We start from the raw sequence: 19103 nt of genomic DNA, 5'->3' as shown, positions 1-19103 counted from the left end.
GTCTGGCTGTACTTCACAGCAAAAGATGCAAACTCAGCAGCTGCAACAAGTGCTACTGTGATACTGTCAAAGGAGGTAACACCTCGAATTTGATGAAACACCTGGCAACGCATAGCGTTTTTTTTAAAAGCCGAGAAATGCGCCATATTTGATAGCTTGCTGCGAGACCTCACACCGTGCACATCTACTGTGGGTGGGTTGCCTGTTATCGGACCCGGAGTTTGCAACATCCCCCAAAAACCCGAAGAGTAGAGTCAAGAGTGATACCATATATGCCCCATAGCTGCAGAAAAGGCTAACATTGTTATCTTTTTACAAAAAAACAGCTGAACATGAGAGGTTTTTGGACAAAGTTTGTGTTCTCCATTCTTTAAGCACCGGTTTGAGCACCGTTTAAGCACCGGCACCGTTTCAAAAGTACCGGTTTGGCACCGGTATCGGATAAAACCTAAACGATACCCATCCCTACCAATGTTGGACCTCTATTTTGAACTACACATCTGTAAAGTTGGAGCATGACTGTAGTTCACATGTTGACCAAATCTATCCACATTCATACTGAATGAGTGACAAATAAAAACCTGACACGGTACAGAAAGATGAAGGCTGTGTTGTCTTTAGGCCAGGCTTAACTTCCATTAACTTTATAGTTACTGAGACTATTTCTTCAGAAAACCTTATCAGTGAAAAAGTCATATTATCTTTTTCGCCAGACACACGCACAGTGTTTTATTTAAACATGTCTTTAATTGTCCACATATTTTTTTTTATAGGTCGAGAAGTCTAATAAACTTTATTTGATTATGGACAATAATTTCCAGCTAATAAAAATCAATGTAGGAGGAAAAGCACACATGAATTTATTACTGTTAATGGATGCATCATTAACATTATTAGTCATAATTGAGCTATAAAAGTCCCACTGTGGAATAAAGCCCTGTTGTGTGGACGGATTTCAACATCAATATTTATTTTGTGCTACGTGATCTCCGGGGCGCAGCCTGCTTTATGCTTACAGAAGTAATACACATGCGATTCTGGTGATTCTGATGATGAAATTGGTGGTTAAAAAACATCCTGCCAATCTGCATCCCCTGTGTTCCCATTACCCTGTGCCATTCAAATCCTCTGGGCTGCCACAGACGACAACATTCTAATGGGAATGCAGAAAGAGCACAGACAGCCTGAGCCAAAGCTAAATCAAACACACAGGCATAAACCATGACTGCCTCTGTCAGTCTTCTTTTCCGTCTGTCCGTTTTTCTTTTGGCTTGGAAATGTAGACTATTACTAGTGCTTTCAGTTCTGCTGTTTGAGCTCTAAGCTCAGCAAAATCAAGATTTCTGGACATTTGTTTGCAAGCTCGCTTGCGTATCAGTGCACAGAAATATATATTTTTTTCTTTTTCCTCACATGCACACATACACAAAAAACAAAAATGTCAGATTTAAATCCCATAAGCCTAACAGAATGTAAAGGTAGACAGGGAGGACTCTGAGGGTTAGCAACAACACCTTAACACCTGTTTTATTAAAAGAAAAAAAAGAAGACTAAAGGAAAAAGCAAGAAAACTGAGTGTCAATGGAAAATTGTACTTAGTAGTCAGTATAATCTTTTAATGATACAAGTTTGCATATGGTAGAATGCTGCATGTAATCATTTGTGTTTAGAAGTATATATTTGGTGGCATATTGAAAGAATGTCTCATCCTAGGAGGTCTGTAACATTCCAGGGTGTTCTGGCGTTCACCCCCACATCCTAGGAATATGGGAGAAGTCGTACCTTGTCTTATTGTTTTATGGTAGGATTAACGTAGTTATATCTGTCTTAGTCTAAGTGCTTTTGGTTTGATGAACTGCTGGACTTTGAGTCCAGCAGGTTTAGGGAAGTCATTTATGGGGTCACACTCTGACCCCACACACACACACACACACCTCCACATTTCAATGTATGGAGCAAACGCGCACTGAAGTGTATAAATAAAAGATCAGGGCAGTCCTCAGGGCTCAGTCTCTGAGACTCACTCTTGAGTGTGAGTTCTGGAGGCTGCCCTTGCTAGCAAGTAAATCTGTGTGTTTCTCTTCTCTGATTCTCTACTGAAGAAGTGTCTTAGAATATATCTCTTAACACTGAGAAAAAGCCATCAGTACTCCCTTACTACTGCGCCTTTTTAAAAACTATACTGCTGGATCAGTTTACCTTAAGGAGATCACGCAAATATGTGTGGTTCTGTGTGTCTGTGCGTGTGGAGTGAAAGGCCAAAGAAAATCACAATGGTTGTGTGGAGTCTGGCTCAGAATGTCAGCTTGCTTCCGCTGACAGCAAATCTCAAGTTTCGGACTGAACTCTTTCCTCCCTCTGACTTCTTCTAACCCTTGCCCTGTTTTGATATTCAAAGGACTGGATCTGTGGTGTACTGTAGATGTCAGACCGAGGAGGATGGCTGTCAGTCTTTGTCATCTGTGTCTCCAGTGCTCTCACTCTGTCATTCCTAGACTCCATTGCTGTCTCTCACTCTGTCTCCTTTTGTTCTCTGCTCACCTCTCTGTCTTTTCTTTAACCTCTCTATCCACACATTTCTAGCTCTTTGCAGTTTTGTAGATGGCAAAAAGAAATTTAGTGATAATTCATCTTTCAACATGTTGAATTCATTGGCATGTTCTAGCTCAACCTCTCTTGGTCAATTCACCAGTACCAGAAGATGAATGTTTGGCTTTAAAGGAGTGAAGCAAATTTAAGAACTATTAAATCAGGAAGACATTGAAATTCTAGTCATGAAGACAGTTATTTTGCTGTATGACAATTGTATACCTCTAATTTAACCCTTGAGTAAATTTTTCAGGCTGTGTCACATAATCTTTAATGTAGAGTACTATGCAAAAGTTCATTTTGCCTCCAAAACAAAGAAACTTGTAACTTTTTTATAGTGATATCGAGCAAAACGTCTCTAGGCTTTCTTTGGGTATTGGCTGCCTGACCATTTTCAGAGGAATATTTAAATCATTGTAAAGTCAGACTGACCACTACAGGTCTTATGGAGTTATGAATTAAAATGTTACATTTTTTTGTTCAAATCATTATCAATATTTACAAAAGAGAGCATGGGAGAGGTGCAACATTGAGTAAAACACTATGCAGGTCTTGGGCGATCATGGCTCAAGAGTTGGGCGTTCGCCTTGTAATCGGAAGGTTGCCGGTTCGAGTCCCGGCTTGGACAGTCTCGGTCGTTGCAAGACACTTCACCCGTTGCCTACTGGTGGTGGTCAGAGGGCCCGGTGGCGCCAGTGTCCGGCAGCCTCGCCTCTGTCAGTGCGCCCCAGGGTGGCTGTGGCTACAATGTAGCTTGCCATCACCAGTGAATGTGTACACTGGTTGTGTAAAGCGCTTTGGGGTCCTTAGGAACTAGTAAAGCACTATACAAATAGAGGCCATTTACCATTTGTTGTGTTTTGGAGCTTTACAGCCAATTGTGTTGGGGTTGTTGTCAAATCTGACGTAATTATGATTTACTGATCCACCACACGATACCATCTGGAAAGCTTCTGATTGGCAACATTTGATTTTTCAGCAGGGTAACTATCATATACACACTGCCAATGTAGTAAAAACATACCTTTAAGAAGAAAACACATGTTTACCTAAGGGAGTTCAAGCTGTGCTGGAGAATAAAGATGCTAATACCAAATATTGATTTTCGAATTGTGCAAACTCGATTTCCATATATGTCTGAACATATTTCAAACAACTGCTGTACCCGCTTCCCATTTTCTTAGAACAATATAAAGAAATTAGGTGTGGTTAAGAACCTTTGCACACTACTGTAGAAAGTGCCTCTTATTATAGAAAAGTAAGTGGAATATATTTCACCATTTCTCACATGTTAATGCTTTCTTATCTTGACTGACAGATTTTGTAGGCTGTGCAGCCTCTTCTTATTGCATAATCCCATCTTCTTCAAGTTAATAAGGTATTGAGCCAGTTATTTGACTTTCATTACTAGATCTATAAATGAGGCTTTGTGGAAAGTGGCCTGAACTTATTTTTCAACTCATTTCAATCTCAGTTCCACTTATAATTGAAACAGACAGTGTGCTTTCAAACTATGCTTTCAAAGAGCTTCCTAAAAACCTTTGATGCCATTTTCTACTTTATGACAAATGCAAAGATATTTCAAAGTCTGAGTATGCAATTAGTGAAAACAGCTACAGGAGACAGTGTGGCTGAAGTGCCTCGAAGTGCAAGCTAACTGCCCCAAGGGAGCTCTAATTTCCACATTTCTTCACCTCTAAAAGCTAACAAGAGATTTGTCGAGTAGTCTGAAGGTACATTTCTAAAATTTGTGACTACAAAAGTCAAAGGCAACCAAAAGAAAGAAAGAAAGAAAGAGCCTGAAGTAATTACCCGCATTGTGTCCTTGTTCTAGGTCAATAATGGACCTTTCAGCTGAAAACATCAATGGGGTCACTTTAAATATGCTGTGGGTCAGGGTTAACAAGGCAAGAGGAGAAACTGACAGAAACAGGAGAACTTACTCTTTGGTGTCGTGGCTTATCTTGAGGTTTATGTGCTGCATGGTACTCTTCAGCTGGAGAGACAAAAGGAAAAGACAGAGAGTCAAGCTCTTAAATGATACTGGAATTCTGCACAAGATGTTCATCCTGTATTGGTCCGGCTCTCATTTAAATCTAGTTGTTTAATGGACATTTCAAAAACTGATAAAAAAAAATAAACAAAACAAGGTAAAGGGCTAATGATCATCCCTCTCTGAACTAAAATTGTTTATAGTAGATGCTAGAGCAGGGCGATATGACCAAAAATATTTATCACGATATACATTTGAAAATTTGCGATAACGATATAACTGACGATATAATTGACACTAGACAAAATACTTTGCAACTCCACAACTTTATTAGTGCAAAAAAAAAAAACATCAATGTATTTTCACTTAAACAAGCAGCTGTTTTTTATGTGCATTAAAGTTATATAAAAATGTAACAGTGCAAATGCAAATTCCTTGCTGACAGTTTAACCAAAAGGCGTTTCCAGTGGAAACTGGCCGACATATCCTCAGCATAACCATGTATAATATCCACAAAACTTAAAAAGAGGTTATACACACACAATACGGTAATATTATGTTGAAGCGCAGTACGTATCACTCCGCGAGGCTCCTCCCTACGATAGCCGTAATTCTCCGACAATCCATCAAGCGGTGCAGCTTCGTAGCTTAGCAAAGTTGTACTAAAGCATTTGATAGATTTTCGACCGCCGTGTACATAAAATCGTTTCGAGGTCAGTAAACACAACCAGAATTCATACATAAGACACATGGGATTATAAGGGGCACTGTCAACTTCCAGAAAAATCAAAGGATTGATTTTAAGCGTGTTGTATTTTCCAAAAAACACGGTAATAACGACGGCCCGCTAGCATGCTCTACCAAAATTAGTGCTTTGTTGTGTATCTGACGGACAAAAGCTAAACCAGTTCCACACCACTGAAGTTGCAGCATTTTTACAAACCAGTTCTGGCTCATCTGTTTCATTCAACGATCCGCTTTCGCCCTTCTCATCCTCCGCCATGCTTTTTCCGCCATGTGCGTATAAAAACAAAGGCACTGCGCATGCGCGTTTTACCCATATTCTATCGCGATATTTCATTTTCTTATCGTTGCCCAACATTATACTGGTATTACCGTCAACGGTATGATATGGCCCAGCCCTAGTAGACGCCCAACACCCTGACCTGATTATAGGCTGAAAATGTCATTATTCACCACCAAAAGGTTTAATAACACATAGAATAGTTTCAGACATTAACTGCTTATTTAGATCAATGAATACATGGAGTCGGGCGGTACAGATACTCCACCAAGAAGAATTAAATTAAAATATCTGTGGTTTTTGTCTAGTTAGGATTTTAGTGGTCCAACCCCACAATAAGATTGATTTAAAAAAACAACAACAAAAACAAAACAAAACAGGGATCGATTCCAGTGAATCCAGCATTCACTTACACACAGGGACAGGGTGGGAACATCTAGAAGTTGCATTTGTATAAGAGATTGAAAAGAAAGCCATAGTAGAAAAAATGTAATGAAATTGAACTGTGCACTGTGGATAATGTAGGCTTTGACTCCTTAGATATCCATCATGAGTCCAATACTCATGTATGAGCCACCAAGAAGTGGCTTCCATAGGGCTATTAACCACTTAACCCTAATAAATAACTAGCAAACCAAATTAAAAGGAAGGATAAATGAAATGCAGCATTACTCAGGCTTTTACTCATAGTTATTGCTAACAGAGAGGAGACTTGGTCCCTGTAAGATTGGAGTCCATCCATTTATCTGTGCCAAACATGTATATCAGGTCAGTCTTGACCCTTGGAACCATGCCTGGGTGGGAATGAAGGGTACTATCAAGAAAGAGATACTTCTAGGAACAGGCAACCACACTGATGAATGTGCTTGCCTTGCACTGAGCCTAAACTAATGTTAAAGTGTATTTATGTCTGTTATGCTGCACAAACACATTTTATTCTTTTCACTGTTGGAATGGAGCGTTGATGCCATTTATTACCTTCAGAGCGAAACACATTTATCCGTACTAAGAGTAATCCAAGTGCTTTTAATGTCATCGCATATCATTTTCACTGTTCAGAACAAGTTGAACTCACAGCATTATAATTGAATGGAAAATGTGTTTGAGTTTGTTTGTTTGTTCTCAATAATTAATGAGCTCTCATTAAATTATAAATATTATAAATATTTCCTTGCTTTTTAGGTCAACACATGGGACTGCATCACAAACCGGCAAATAATAATCATCAAATCCATGTTGAGCAGCATGATGGCTGAGTGATGAGCCTTTCAGTTTGGGTGACTTAGGTGTCCATTAGATGGACGCTTCTATCAGTCACTGGCTGTTTTTGACTCACTGTAAAATCTGTTTTGTCAAAATTTGTGTCTGGATTGGGTCAATCGTTTCATCCGTTTTACTCTTCATAAGATAACTTTTTCAAAGTGGTGGAAACACACTGTGTAAAATGTGACTTCAGTGATCTGCACATCAGTTACAACTAATTACGTTAACTGGCATCAGGCTAGTATAAACTGGGTGTAAAAATCGCATTTCAAGACATGAGTTTTATATAATAATAACAATAATAATATATAGAGTAGAGCTGCATGATTAATCGTTAGAAAATCGCGATCTCAATTCATACTTATGTGCGATCTCATTTCCAAATGACAACGATTTAAAAAAAAAGAAAAAAAGAAAAAAGACGACGACGATTGTACCGCATTTTGATCCGGGACGTAATCTGCATGAAAACAAGCGCTCACTCTTCCTGCTCAACAAATGACAAGGGCGGAGCCTTATACCACGTGATACAGAAGCTGCGTCGTGTGATGCTAAAATTAGCAGGGAAAAAACAACGGAGAACACGTCAGGGATGACGAGAAAGTGACAGGAGAAAATCCGTCCCGGTCAACCACCCAAACATCAATAACGGGAACCTTATACAGCTCTTCCCTATACCCGTCGAACTCCCACAGGCACAAAGAAATTACGGAGGCTATTACTTATCACCTGACCAAAGATATGGCTCCATCAACACTGTGCAAAACGAGGGATTTAGGAAAATGATCAACACCCTAGACAAACGCTACGCAGTGCCGTCCCGCAACTATTTTTCTATCGTTGCACTACTTGCTCTATACACGCAGTGTCGAGCAACAGTGGAGACATTGCGGCAACGACAAAATGTGAGACATTTGTTGTTTTTATGTTTATTTATTGTTTTTATGTTCAGTCTCAACTGTTACGAAGTTGATGTGCAGTTAATAAGTGCAATAAATATTTATACTGGAAAAGAAAATCGTGAGAGAATCGTGATCTCAATTCTAAGCAAAAAAATCGTGCAGACCTAATATAGAGTTCCTTGAGCATAAAAGCTATGATCTGTGTGTCTTTTTCAGGCAAGGCCTTGCTTTTGTCACCAACACTACACTAAACCAGATTCTACACTTACCACAACACCGTGGCATGAAGTAAGGGTTCAGATACAAAAACTGGAGTACCTGCACATTGAAATATTGAACACTGTAACATGAAAAATTAGCATGATGCTGCAATTGCAAAAAAAGTGGAAAGTTCTGTGGCTCATCTACTAACAATATGCTAATTTATAAACAAGGACACGGTCAGTTAATTTCAACAACCACCAGAATTTCATCAAGAGCATTACACATTAGTGAGCCAAAAATAAGCAGACCTGATTAGGTAAAGAATAGCCTAATAATTAAAATAATACAGAGTAAGTGTAGGTATTCTACATGTATTTCTCTCGGAAAACTCAGATGAATGAGAAGCAGCTGAAGGACAATCAATAAGCTTTTATGGACAAACTCTTGTGTTGGAAATTGCTGGGGGCTGAGTGTGGTGTTTATCTAAAGGATAGATACATTATTACAAACTTTTCCATCATATAAACCTGAAAGCTGTTTGTAACAGCTGACCTGGACAATATGTAGAAGAGCACAAAACATTATTGATAGTCAGATCCTGAGACCTTGGTGTGTTAATGAAGATACTGTTACCATGCCACGTGCATAAATACACAGATCGCCCCTATTTTCATTCACTCATAAAAAGTGGCATTTCACTATAGTACATAATGGCTTCAATAGATAAATTACAGAAAAAAGAAACATGAAAAGTTGCTGTGTGTGTGCACACTGCTGAGAAAATATTTTTTTTGTCTGTGTGTGTACAGATCTCTCTCCTTGTGGTAAAAAGTAACCTGGCTGTCTGTGAAACAGCACACATCCTTGTAGGTGTTTTGTTTTGGGATACTCGTCCTCATTCCCTTTCATGCTATGTTAAGTTTAGTTCAATTCATAAGTTCTCCTTTGTTTAACCAAAAAACAGTAATACTGAGGGCCAAATATATGTGAGGATGATGGTGAGGACTCAGTGAATAGGCAAAGGGCTTACATCCAGGATGCACTTGTTCATCTTTCAAATATTTTGCAGTAAATTTTGTGCTGTAAATAACCAGCCACAAAAATGCTTGTTGCAAAATTGATACTGCAAATTCTTTAGTAAGTCCTGACAGAAGCTTTTCATAGGCAAAAGTGGGTTTCTTACTGGAACAGAATCTTAGTAAATCTGACCCATAGTGTGCTAATAACAAGAAAGCCCTAAACTGTTACGCAGCTGAAAAATGGGGGAACATTTTACTTTCAAAAACTACAACTGGTCTCCTCAGATGTTTTTAAAGGATGTGAGACACAAAAAGCCACATTCATACACATCTGCTTATTTTAAACCTTCAAAGACTAAATATCACACCCATCTCTGGTCGTGTCCAAATTCATGGGCTGCATCCTCCTGAGGACCCGGGCTTCGCGGTCTACGTGGGCCGGGTCCTCAGAAGTTCGGGTAGGCCGGAAGTAAACGGCTGGGGAAATTGGACGGTCTAGCCTTCTGATTAGCGCCACCGCTGTCTCGGTGGAGTTTAATAAACTCGGCCGTCTGCTCCTTGCTATCTAAAATATAACAGGACACTGGCGTAAATTCTCGACCATCTCATACTTCTGTTTAATCAGTTTTCTGTTTGACGTTTAGTCAGCTGTGTGAAAACCAAGGAGGAACCCACCCGGGGGATTAATAAAGTTTTATTTTATCTAATCTAATCTAATAACTTTAATCTCAGCCAAACTGATTTACTCACGAACAAACAAAACACTGAAAAAAGCCCAACAATAACATTTTTAGGTTGTCTAAGTGACTTATATATTATGTTTAACCCGAGTAGCGAAACTCTGCGGTGATCTGAAAATGATGTGCCGGGAGTTGTGCCGTTCTCGGCGGCTTCAGTGACCCTCGAGCTCCCGGCTTGCTATCGAGCTGGTGGGTAGCAGATGCTCCGAAAACGTCGAAGCACTTTTGCAAATGAGCGATATCTTGATCAACCGAGCAGATATTTGATGTTTACACAGCTACTTTCTCGCCTGAAAATATGTTAAAAGTTTATTTTATGACCCAGAAAAATTAGTATGAGTAATTTTAAAACTTAGTAGCGGCCCCCATTGTTGGAAACTGGAGTTTGGCTGGGCCGCGCTATGAATTCTGGGATATGATAGGCCACGAAGGACACACCCGACCCATCCTTCAAATTCGGGGAAAAGGAGGCCGCATTTGTCGGCTGCATTCGGAGGAGTCTACGAATTTGGACAGCCTTCGGCGCGTCGCTGTGACGTAATCGATCTACAAATGCGGCCTCAGGAGGATGCAGCCCATGAATTTGGACATGACCTCTGATGGATGCATTTGGAACTTTGACGCCCCAGAGGAACTCTGTATTGAACTACTAGTTAACTTCTAGTTAACGCACAAGGTTGAATCACAACCGCACAGCATCCCAAGCTCTTGATAATAAGCTTGCACAAATGACTTCTAAAAGAACCACAGCATGACCACTGCCATTATGACACCCCTAGGAGACTTAAATAACCGCAAGTCAAGTGTTAATGGACAACTCCATTATCTGATGCAGCTTGCTTCTCTTCTCAATGAGCACTGAGGACTCACAGGGGTGCACATCTCTCTTAACTATTCCCAATTCAGCAGTTTTTTTTTTCCATGAGTCTATAATTACCTCCTGCAAAGCAAACATGTCATATGGTAAGCTCTCTAGGGTCTGGTGGAAAGGTGACGTGGTTTATATGTTTCGGTTAGTGGCTCTACTGCATGTAAGGATGCTGAGTAATAAATGACAGAATCACAGGATTATGAATGAAGGCTTGTGGAACAGATGTGCACTGCATCCCTTTACTTTCTGCAATGGTTGCCACATCATCAATCATCACTTTAGGGGGACTTGTGAGGGAACATGTTTAAGGAAAGGAAAGGAGAAACTGTGACATGGATGTGGCGAGAGAGAAAGAAATGGAGGTTACCATCGATGTGAGTAATGGACTGCCACGCTGTTAATGAGGTCACTACCAAAAGCCCTAAACTTCAATTTAATGTATACGTGTGTGATTTGTGTACAGGACCCGACTGAAACCCTGGATGTGATTGATGAGATCTCGGCCAGTCCTGCTGTGTGTCTGTGGGGAATAAGGTCCTGTAGTCTAAATCACGTCAGGGTTGTGGTGCAGATGGTCATGGATACAAAAGCCATCAGTAACTACATAAAAGCCAAGATGGGTATTCCCATTCATCACATGATGGTTTATAACACACACCTTATTTTTTGGAGTGGAACCGGTTTTATCCTACATTTAACACTCCACCTTTCTCTGCTGTCGTGCATCCTCTGAGCCTCTCCCTTCTCCTCCAGAAGACAGATGAAAACAGCTGGAGACTCACAATCTCACACCGCCCCCCTAAGCAACACTTTCACTGACCTTTTCCAAATCTTCTTTCTTACAAACTTTTTTTTTTCCTGCCTACCTCTTGGGGGTGTCTTTGATACTCAAACTGCATTTATTATTTCACCCCAAAATGCCACAAGATTCTGCACATTCAATGAAACATCATGCTTCTCCTGGGAACAGCGTTTCCTCTGTTCCGAAGCATGAGGAGGTATGGAGGGCATCACATCGACATTTAGAGATAGTTCACCAGAATCTGAATGAAAAGCCAACTTATTCTGTGCAGACCACGTGTTTTTCAACTCTTGAGAAAACGTGCTTATATCCAAAAGAAAAACAAGCTTCACAGTAGGGCTGCCACAAACGATTATTGTGATAGTCGACTAGTCACCGATTATTTTTGCGATTAGTCGACTAATCAAATCCATTGGACGTAAAACGTACAGCTTATTGCACCAGCAGCATCTGCTCTTATATAACTATCATTAGCTTACAGCTTTAAGTGTTTAAGGTATGTGCTAACTAAAAATAAAGACAAGATGAGAGTTTATTAAATTTTAATGAAATTTGCAGATTGTTTCGGTGAAGTTTAATAAACTCCTTGCTATCTAAAATATAACAGGACACCGGAGTATATTCTCGAGCATCTCACACTTCTGATAATCAGTTGTCTGCTTGACGTTTATTCAGCTGTGTAAAAACTATAAATCTCACTTTAATCTCAGCCAAACCGATTTACTCAGGAACAAATAAAATACTAAAAAAAGCCAAACAATAACATTTTTAAGTTATCTAAGTCACTTATATATCATGTTTAACCTGAGTAGGTGGGTTTGAAAACAATTTGCCAGAAGTCCAGTGTTCTCACGGGCTCTAGTGAGCCTTGCCCCCAGCTAGCTAGCGTGCTAGTGGGTAACAGACGTCTCCGAAAACGTCGGAGCGCTTTTGAAAATATGTGGTGTCTTGATAAACTGAGCAGATATTTGAGGTTTACACAGCTACATTCTCGCCTGAAGATATGTTAAACGTTTATTTTGTGACCCAGAAAGATTAATAAGAGTAATATTAAAACTAACTAGCTGCCGCCATTGTTGGAAACTGAGCTGGGCTGCGCTATGAATTCTGGGACACAGCTTCTTCTTCTTCGGGGTTTAACGGCAGCTGGCATCCTTGTACATGCAGTGCTGCCATCTTCTGTTTCAGTCCGTTATTACACTCTTAAATCCTACTACTTATTCCTGCGTCTTTTGGGATCTTACAAAGCTTCAAACGACGTGTCGACTATTAAATCAGTCGTCGACAATTTTAATAGTCGACGTAATCGTGACTAGTCAACTAATCGTGGCAGCTCTACTTCACAGACACAGCCTACCATCTTTTCATTACTAGACAAGTGAGAACAGAGAGGTAGAAGTGAGAACACATACCGAGCTCATAGAAATCTGGCGAGTAAATCAGGAAAAAAAAAACTTAAGGCGAGCCAAAAGATGGCAAAGGCTTGCAAACAACCAAACAAAGAGAAAGCCATAAAAAATGACCACCAATGTGCATGTATCTCACTCTCATATCAGGGAGCGGGGAATCTTTTACATCTCTGTGCTCGGGGCCCACTGTCTCATAATCCATCCATGACTGATTTGCTAAAACTTTTATTCAAAGGAATTAGCTCCGAGGGTTTGTGACCCATTACATTTAGTTATTTATTAGCACTGCACTATTTCTGTATTGCTATAGGCCACCACCACTGTACTTTACTCTTCAGTACTGTACAAAAAAAGAAATTATGCACAGTGCCCATCAGCATTCACCACCAAAAACCAAAGTAACTGATTCTTTCCGCATAGAGGACATTAGATCACAAGCTTTTAGTCACCCTATAAACTCAAAATCCAGTCAAATCCAGCCAATCCAGCTGATGATTCCCTTGTGTCACCATCCGCAGCGAGTGAGATTTCACTGTAGCTGCGTTGGGGAGAGGGAATAAAAATAAACAGGGTATCTGAGCCAGAGTGACCTATGATCCGATTAGTATCTCCCAATCCTGTTAGGCTGCCTCCCTGATGTATGTTCATGCTTCATTCAGCTACTCTATCCTACTCCAATTTCCTCACCTTCCATCAGCCGTGGAAAATCCTTGATTACAAAGGTCAGCATTTGTATCCCAACTCTGTATGCACAGGGAAAACCAACAGAAATGAAGCAATGTACACACATGCATGCACACACACACACGCACTCTACTGATGTTATGCCACTGTAGCTACTGTCTCCCCAGTTATTGGTTTTCTCATTGTGCATTATACTTCATCTTTCCACTCTATCTAGAGTCTAATTACTAATGACCCTCAAAAACACAGTGGCCTTGGATTTAAGAGGCAGAGAGGAGACTGGGAGATTGAATTTAATCCAGCCATGCAGAGAAAAGGTGACCTTTCTGCAAGTTAGTTTCATTTTTGTTGCTCAGTGATGCAACTGGATTAGTGAGTTATTGTAGGGGGTGAAGAAAGCTATCTGTGAAACATAAGCTCAACCTCAATCAGCCATGAAGTTATCTCTTCATTCATTTAGGCCTTGAAAAGAAGCACAGCTAATCATTTCCATTGTCCCTGTTGGACACTAAAAGAAGCAGATCAAATCAGGGGAACGTGTCCTACTACACCAACAGAGAGAAAGAGAAGCACCCTCAGGGGACTAAACCATCTGTCACCCTCGCTCTCTTGCACCTGCTCATGAGGTGTCACTCCCTTTCTAAGCTAACCTTATGCTTGATGTCATACTAAAAGAGCAGGCTGCATGCTGGGCAAGCCCACAGCTAGCTCTCTGATTGCACTTGGCACACACTACATGTCTGTCTCCACCTTTCACTTGATTCATAAACAGGAATGTTAGAGGTCACAGCGGTTTTTATATAATCAACAACACAACACCTATAAGTACACCGCATATGTGAGTGTTGTTGATTTTATAAAAGCCACAGATATGTTCTCTGTATATGATATCGCCAGGATCTCCATAGTGATTCTGGGGAGCTCCATTAAAGTTTGTCCGCTCACAACAATTACAATATTCTATCAGCAGCATTATGATGGCCTGCCTCTCTAAACAAACAAACAAAACAAGTGCTAACAAAATCCAGCTTGTTCGAAACCAGTTAAAACCCAGGGTACCTTTAGTACAGGGTACTTACTATAAATACGTGTAAATGCTTATTCAGTAGGGGTGCAACAATACTCGTATCGATATTGAACCGTTCGATACAGTGCTTTCGGTTCGGTACGCATATGTATCGAACAATACAAAATTTTTAAATTATCAAATTTCCTTCTGATGATGCTGTCTGTGTTGAGCGATCCGTGGATCTGCGCTCGACAGTGCAGCCTAGGCGGAGTAGTCGAACGCAGATTCACTGAGCGCAGGGCAAGCTAGCCAGAAAGAAGTTAAGCTCTCCTTGCAACATGGCAAATTGAACCTCCCCCACCCTCATTCAGATCTGGCGTTTGGAACTATTTTGGTTTTCATGTGACGTATGACCCTGAAGGTAAGCGCGTCATGGACTAAAGTAAAACAGTATGTCGGATGTGCCAGCAATGCTCAATTACATGAGTGGGAACTAGTGTGTTAGCGCAGTTAGCTCGTTAACGTGTTGGCCGTCCAGCCCCACGCACGGGGCGATCCGCGGTAGCTCGTTAACGGAGATTTGCCGTGTTGTGGTGTTAACGTCATTTCAACGAAATAAACGCTGACAGCACTAGTGGGAACACAATGAATATGACTGCACATTTACTCCGACAGCATCCTAGTGCAAAGAGAAGTGGAAGCAGACAAAAACAACAAGCATGCATGCTACAAACTTTACCCGAGTCATTTAGACAGCCGTTAGCACATGATTCTCCTTATGGGGACCTGATATGTTTAATATGCTGCTGAGAATATAGCCCAGAAGAAGCGTATAGTATAGCTTTTATTTTGGAAAGAGCCATTTCTCTGTAATAAACTCTCTTTTCCAAAGATGAGTGATTTCTCGATCAGATAGATTTATTTATTTTATTACTTTGTTGTTTCAGCAACATTAAATTTAAAAACTGTACTTTTCACTTAAAATATGTATTTATAATTTTAATAAATGACAAATTAAAAAGGCATGAACATTTTTCTTTGTATCAAATAAATATCGAACCGTGACACCAAAGTATCGAACCGAACCGAACCGTGAATTTTGTGTATCGTTGCACCCCTATTATTCAGCTCATGTGTTAAGCCAATGACAAACCAGGTTCATTTGAAATTCCATAAAGTCCAACTAACCTAAAGACCTTTATACATCAATGAAATATTAGTCAGAGCAAAAATACAATGATGTATCCAAACTTACATGTGACAAACAAAATAGGACAGAAGGTTTCAATATATGCTTGATATGTCAGAGAACAGCTAACACTTTGTTCTCTAACTCGTGTCAAAAGTTGTGTAAAGTATGTGCTATGAAAAGGTCAATTGTAGATGTGTGGAGACCAGCGAAAGCTGAGATAAAGAGAAGTAAGACAAACAAGCCGAGAAAACAGCATAAAGGTCAGGTGGTGAATTTCTCAAAACATAGTGAAATGAAGACTGGCATGTAATTGGCTCAGCTGTCGGAATGACCATGAAGAGAAGCGACACACAGTCATCAAGTAAGAAACAGATTAACATACAAGACCAACGGAGATAACAGGTATTGTCAGACACAAAGAAAACTGCCACTAATGTTACTACTTAAGCAACAGATGTCATGTTAAAACTGCAATAGACTAGTGAGAGAGAGAGAGGAGGTTAAAGAGCTTCCACGTTTGTCTTAAGGTGAGACTTACCACTTGGTTGCGTGTGCGGTGGTACGGTTGAATGATGGGTAATCCCAGGGGCGTCACCCATTCCACAGTGTGACCCGACTTAGAGATGAGCCTGGCGCTCTCAGTCAGCCAGTCCTGTAACAAATGGATTCAATCAGAGGTAACATGAAGGGACACAGTGATAGAAATATTTAATATTAGTCAAGAACGAATACTGTGTGACATGCTTGTATGTTTTGAGCAGCGGTCCCCAACCTTTTTTGTGCCACAGACCGGTTTATGCCCGACAATATTTTCATGGACCGGCCTTTAAGGTGTCGCGGATAAATACAACAAAATAAAACTAGGACCGGTACTGAAAAAAAGAAAATTTATTCATAACATACGTGAAAAGACCAAGGAAAACCGAGTAAACGATAAAAACGATAACAAAATAACGCTGAAAACCGATAAAAACCCTGAAAACTATACATTTCACACCTGAGCCTCAACTCTCGCGGCCCGGTACCAAACGACTCACGGACCGGTACCAGTCCGAGGCCCGGGGGTTGGGGACCGCTGGTTTAGAGCATGTTACTCACAAGAGTGCAACTAAATTTAAATCAGGTTAAATGAGGTTGATGAAGATTTCAGGTTCGGCTACACAGGGCTTGCTATACAAAGGAGTAAGACACCAATGCCATCTCTGAGCCTCCAAGGAGGCACACCTGTGGTATCAATCCCAAAATCCAACGGAGCCTTGTTCTCGAGTTATCGCATTCACAAAATTAAACCGTAAAAAAACACTACGATGCATTTGAAACAACCGGGGAAAAAATAGACACTTCATTGCCTAGACTAGAGCATCAACAAAAGATTTATGCTCATTCTACTTCTGCTGCTCTACTTTAAGGACCTACTAACAACTGTTGCAGACTTGTTGCTGAACAGTGAAGTCGTCGCTTACTCTGGAATATATCCGACAGCATATGTGTCTGGAATAGTCTGCCTCCAAAAATGGAAGCCCTATTAATGTCCCATAAGGGTTTTGTCACAGATACAAATGCACACCAAGTGAGCTGTAGGAAAGATAACTATGTCCTAGCAACCGGAGTTAGCAACCTGACCAGAAGCTGGTCCATTAAACATCACCTCGCCTCCTACAATCAAAGCACAAAATTAGGAAACCGCAAAAGCAAAGAAACCGACGTCAGAGATTAACGAGAAAAACATCTTGAAAAATTGACTGATTGGCAAACATACAGACAGAGGTGGGCACAGCCAATGAACAAACAGTGGGAGCACAATTTGAAGTTAATGACCAGCAGTGTTGACAGGATAAATGGGAAATGTACAGAGAACGTAGGCGAGGTCAGTGATAACAGAGTCAAGGATTGATCAGCTGCCTCTCTTTCCCCTCATACTTCAGCTCTTCCCTGTGAAATGCAAGTGGATGTGACCTATAAAAGCAGCGGGGGATACACACACTCATACACTCACGCTGGCAGTAGCATCACATCGGCACCAAGGTATGTTAGGAAGGGTATTTATCATCTCAGTCTGGGCTATCCCTGCGTGTTTCCCACAGGACACGCACACAAAAACAGTGGTTGGTGGTAAAAATGGTTCGGCAGACTCCTCTCTGCCTCTAGAGATAATATGCAATCCCCTACCAGGTGCACGTCCTAAATCTATTAATGGAATCTACGTGATGAATAGGTGCCATTGGCAGGGTAACAGTAAAGTGAACACGCCATTAATAAAATTCAAATAAGAGCCTATCTGCAGCAGTAGATCAGTAGGCAGAGTATGCTTTAGAGGTTTGTAATGTCCTAGCAACAAACAAACCTCATTTAAAAACAACGTTTAGTGCCGACTAAAACTTTTCCAGATTTATCTTTGCAAGACTATAATGAGTTGTGTTTAGTTGTATATGAAGCACAGAAATTTCTTTAAAAGTCTGTATGTCAAAGCAAATACTGATTAATTATTAGTCACATATGCTGAAATATATGCCTGTAATGCCTGTTAATTAACCTACTGTACACTGAAAAAATATAGAGGTTACTAGGGGTGGGGGAAAAATCGATACTGTGTAGTATCGTGATATTTTGTTTGCTAATAATGTATCGATACAGGGGCAGCAGAAATCGATATTTTGTTACAAAAAAGGTTTTGTGGAATGGAACATGCTCTGACTTCAGAGCATGTTGAATCCTGACATTCCTTCACTGTCCAAATGTGTTTAACTTTTTTTTTGGCAGCAATAAACATGACAGTTTACTTATTTTAATTTAAGACATGTTTTATTTTAATTAAGTTTAAAACTTTTTTATTTAATGTAAAATTATATTTTGTTTTAATTTACTTTCAAATTCTTCAGTTGCTGAAGGGGCTGCATAGTTTTCATAAACTGCATAGTTCAGAATAGCTATAATTGTACCAGATGGTTGATTCAGTTAAGTTGGACTAGACTGTAATACAAACCGTTCAGTTTGTCAACAATCAAACTGAAATGAGAGAAAGACTGAGTGTGAGACTTTGATATTAGATAAAATGAATATTGATAAAGTTTACCTTTATGTACAGAATCTGAATATCGCAAAATATTTTAAAAAATTGCAATAATATCGCATTGTGCGTTAAGTATTGTGATGATATCGTATCGTGGGATGTATGGTGATTCCCACCTCTAGAGGTTACACACTAATTGTAGGCATATTCTCTTTTATTTTCTTCGATAGTATCAAATAATAGACTTTTCTTGTGAAACCTTTTAAAGAAACTCATCTAAAATAAAATGTTACCATAACAAATGGTATCTTCGTTATAAACACAGAGAAAAAGCTTGAATACTTTTATTTTAGTTGCAGTTTTTAACGAATACTTGTATTTTTTTGCTGTTT

At 40.0% G+C, this 19103-nt stretch overlaps 1 protein-coding gene across 1 annotated transcript in view; it reads right to left on the bottom strand.

Annotated features, from left to right (window-relative positions):
- Positions 1-19103, bottom strand: part of polrmt (polymerase (RNA) mitochondrial (DNA directed)) — a 62731-nt gene that overhangs the window by 12853 nt on the left and 30775 nt on the right. Inside the window, exons 15-16 of the mRNA XM_087836193.1 lie at positions 16240-16353; positions 4533-4585 (exon numbers count right to left, since the gene is read on the bottom strand). Coding sequence (XP_087692319.1) covers positions 4533-4585; positions 16240-16353 — 167 coding nt within the window. The remainder of the gene's footprint in view (positions 1-4532; positions 4586-16239; positions 16354-19103) is intronic.

This window comes from Neolamprologus brichardi, chromosome 23 (genome assembly GCF_056152115.1).
Source record: "Neolamprologus brichardi isolate AB-2024 chromosome 23, ASM5615211v1, whole genome shotgun sequence".
NCBI lineage: Eukaryota > Metazoa > Chordata > Actinopteri > Cichliformes > Cichlidae > Neolamprologus > Neolamprologus brichardi.
This window is presented reverse-complemented; position numbering and strand designations above follow the sequence as displayed.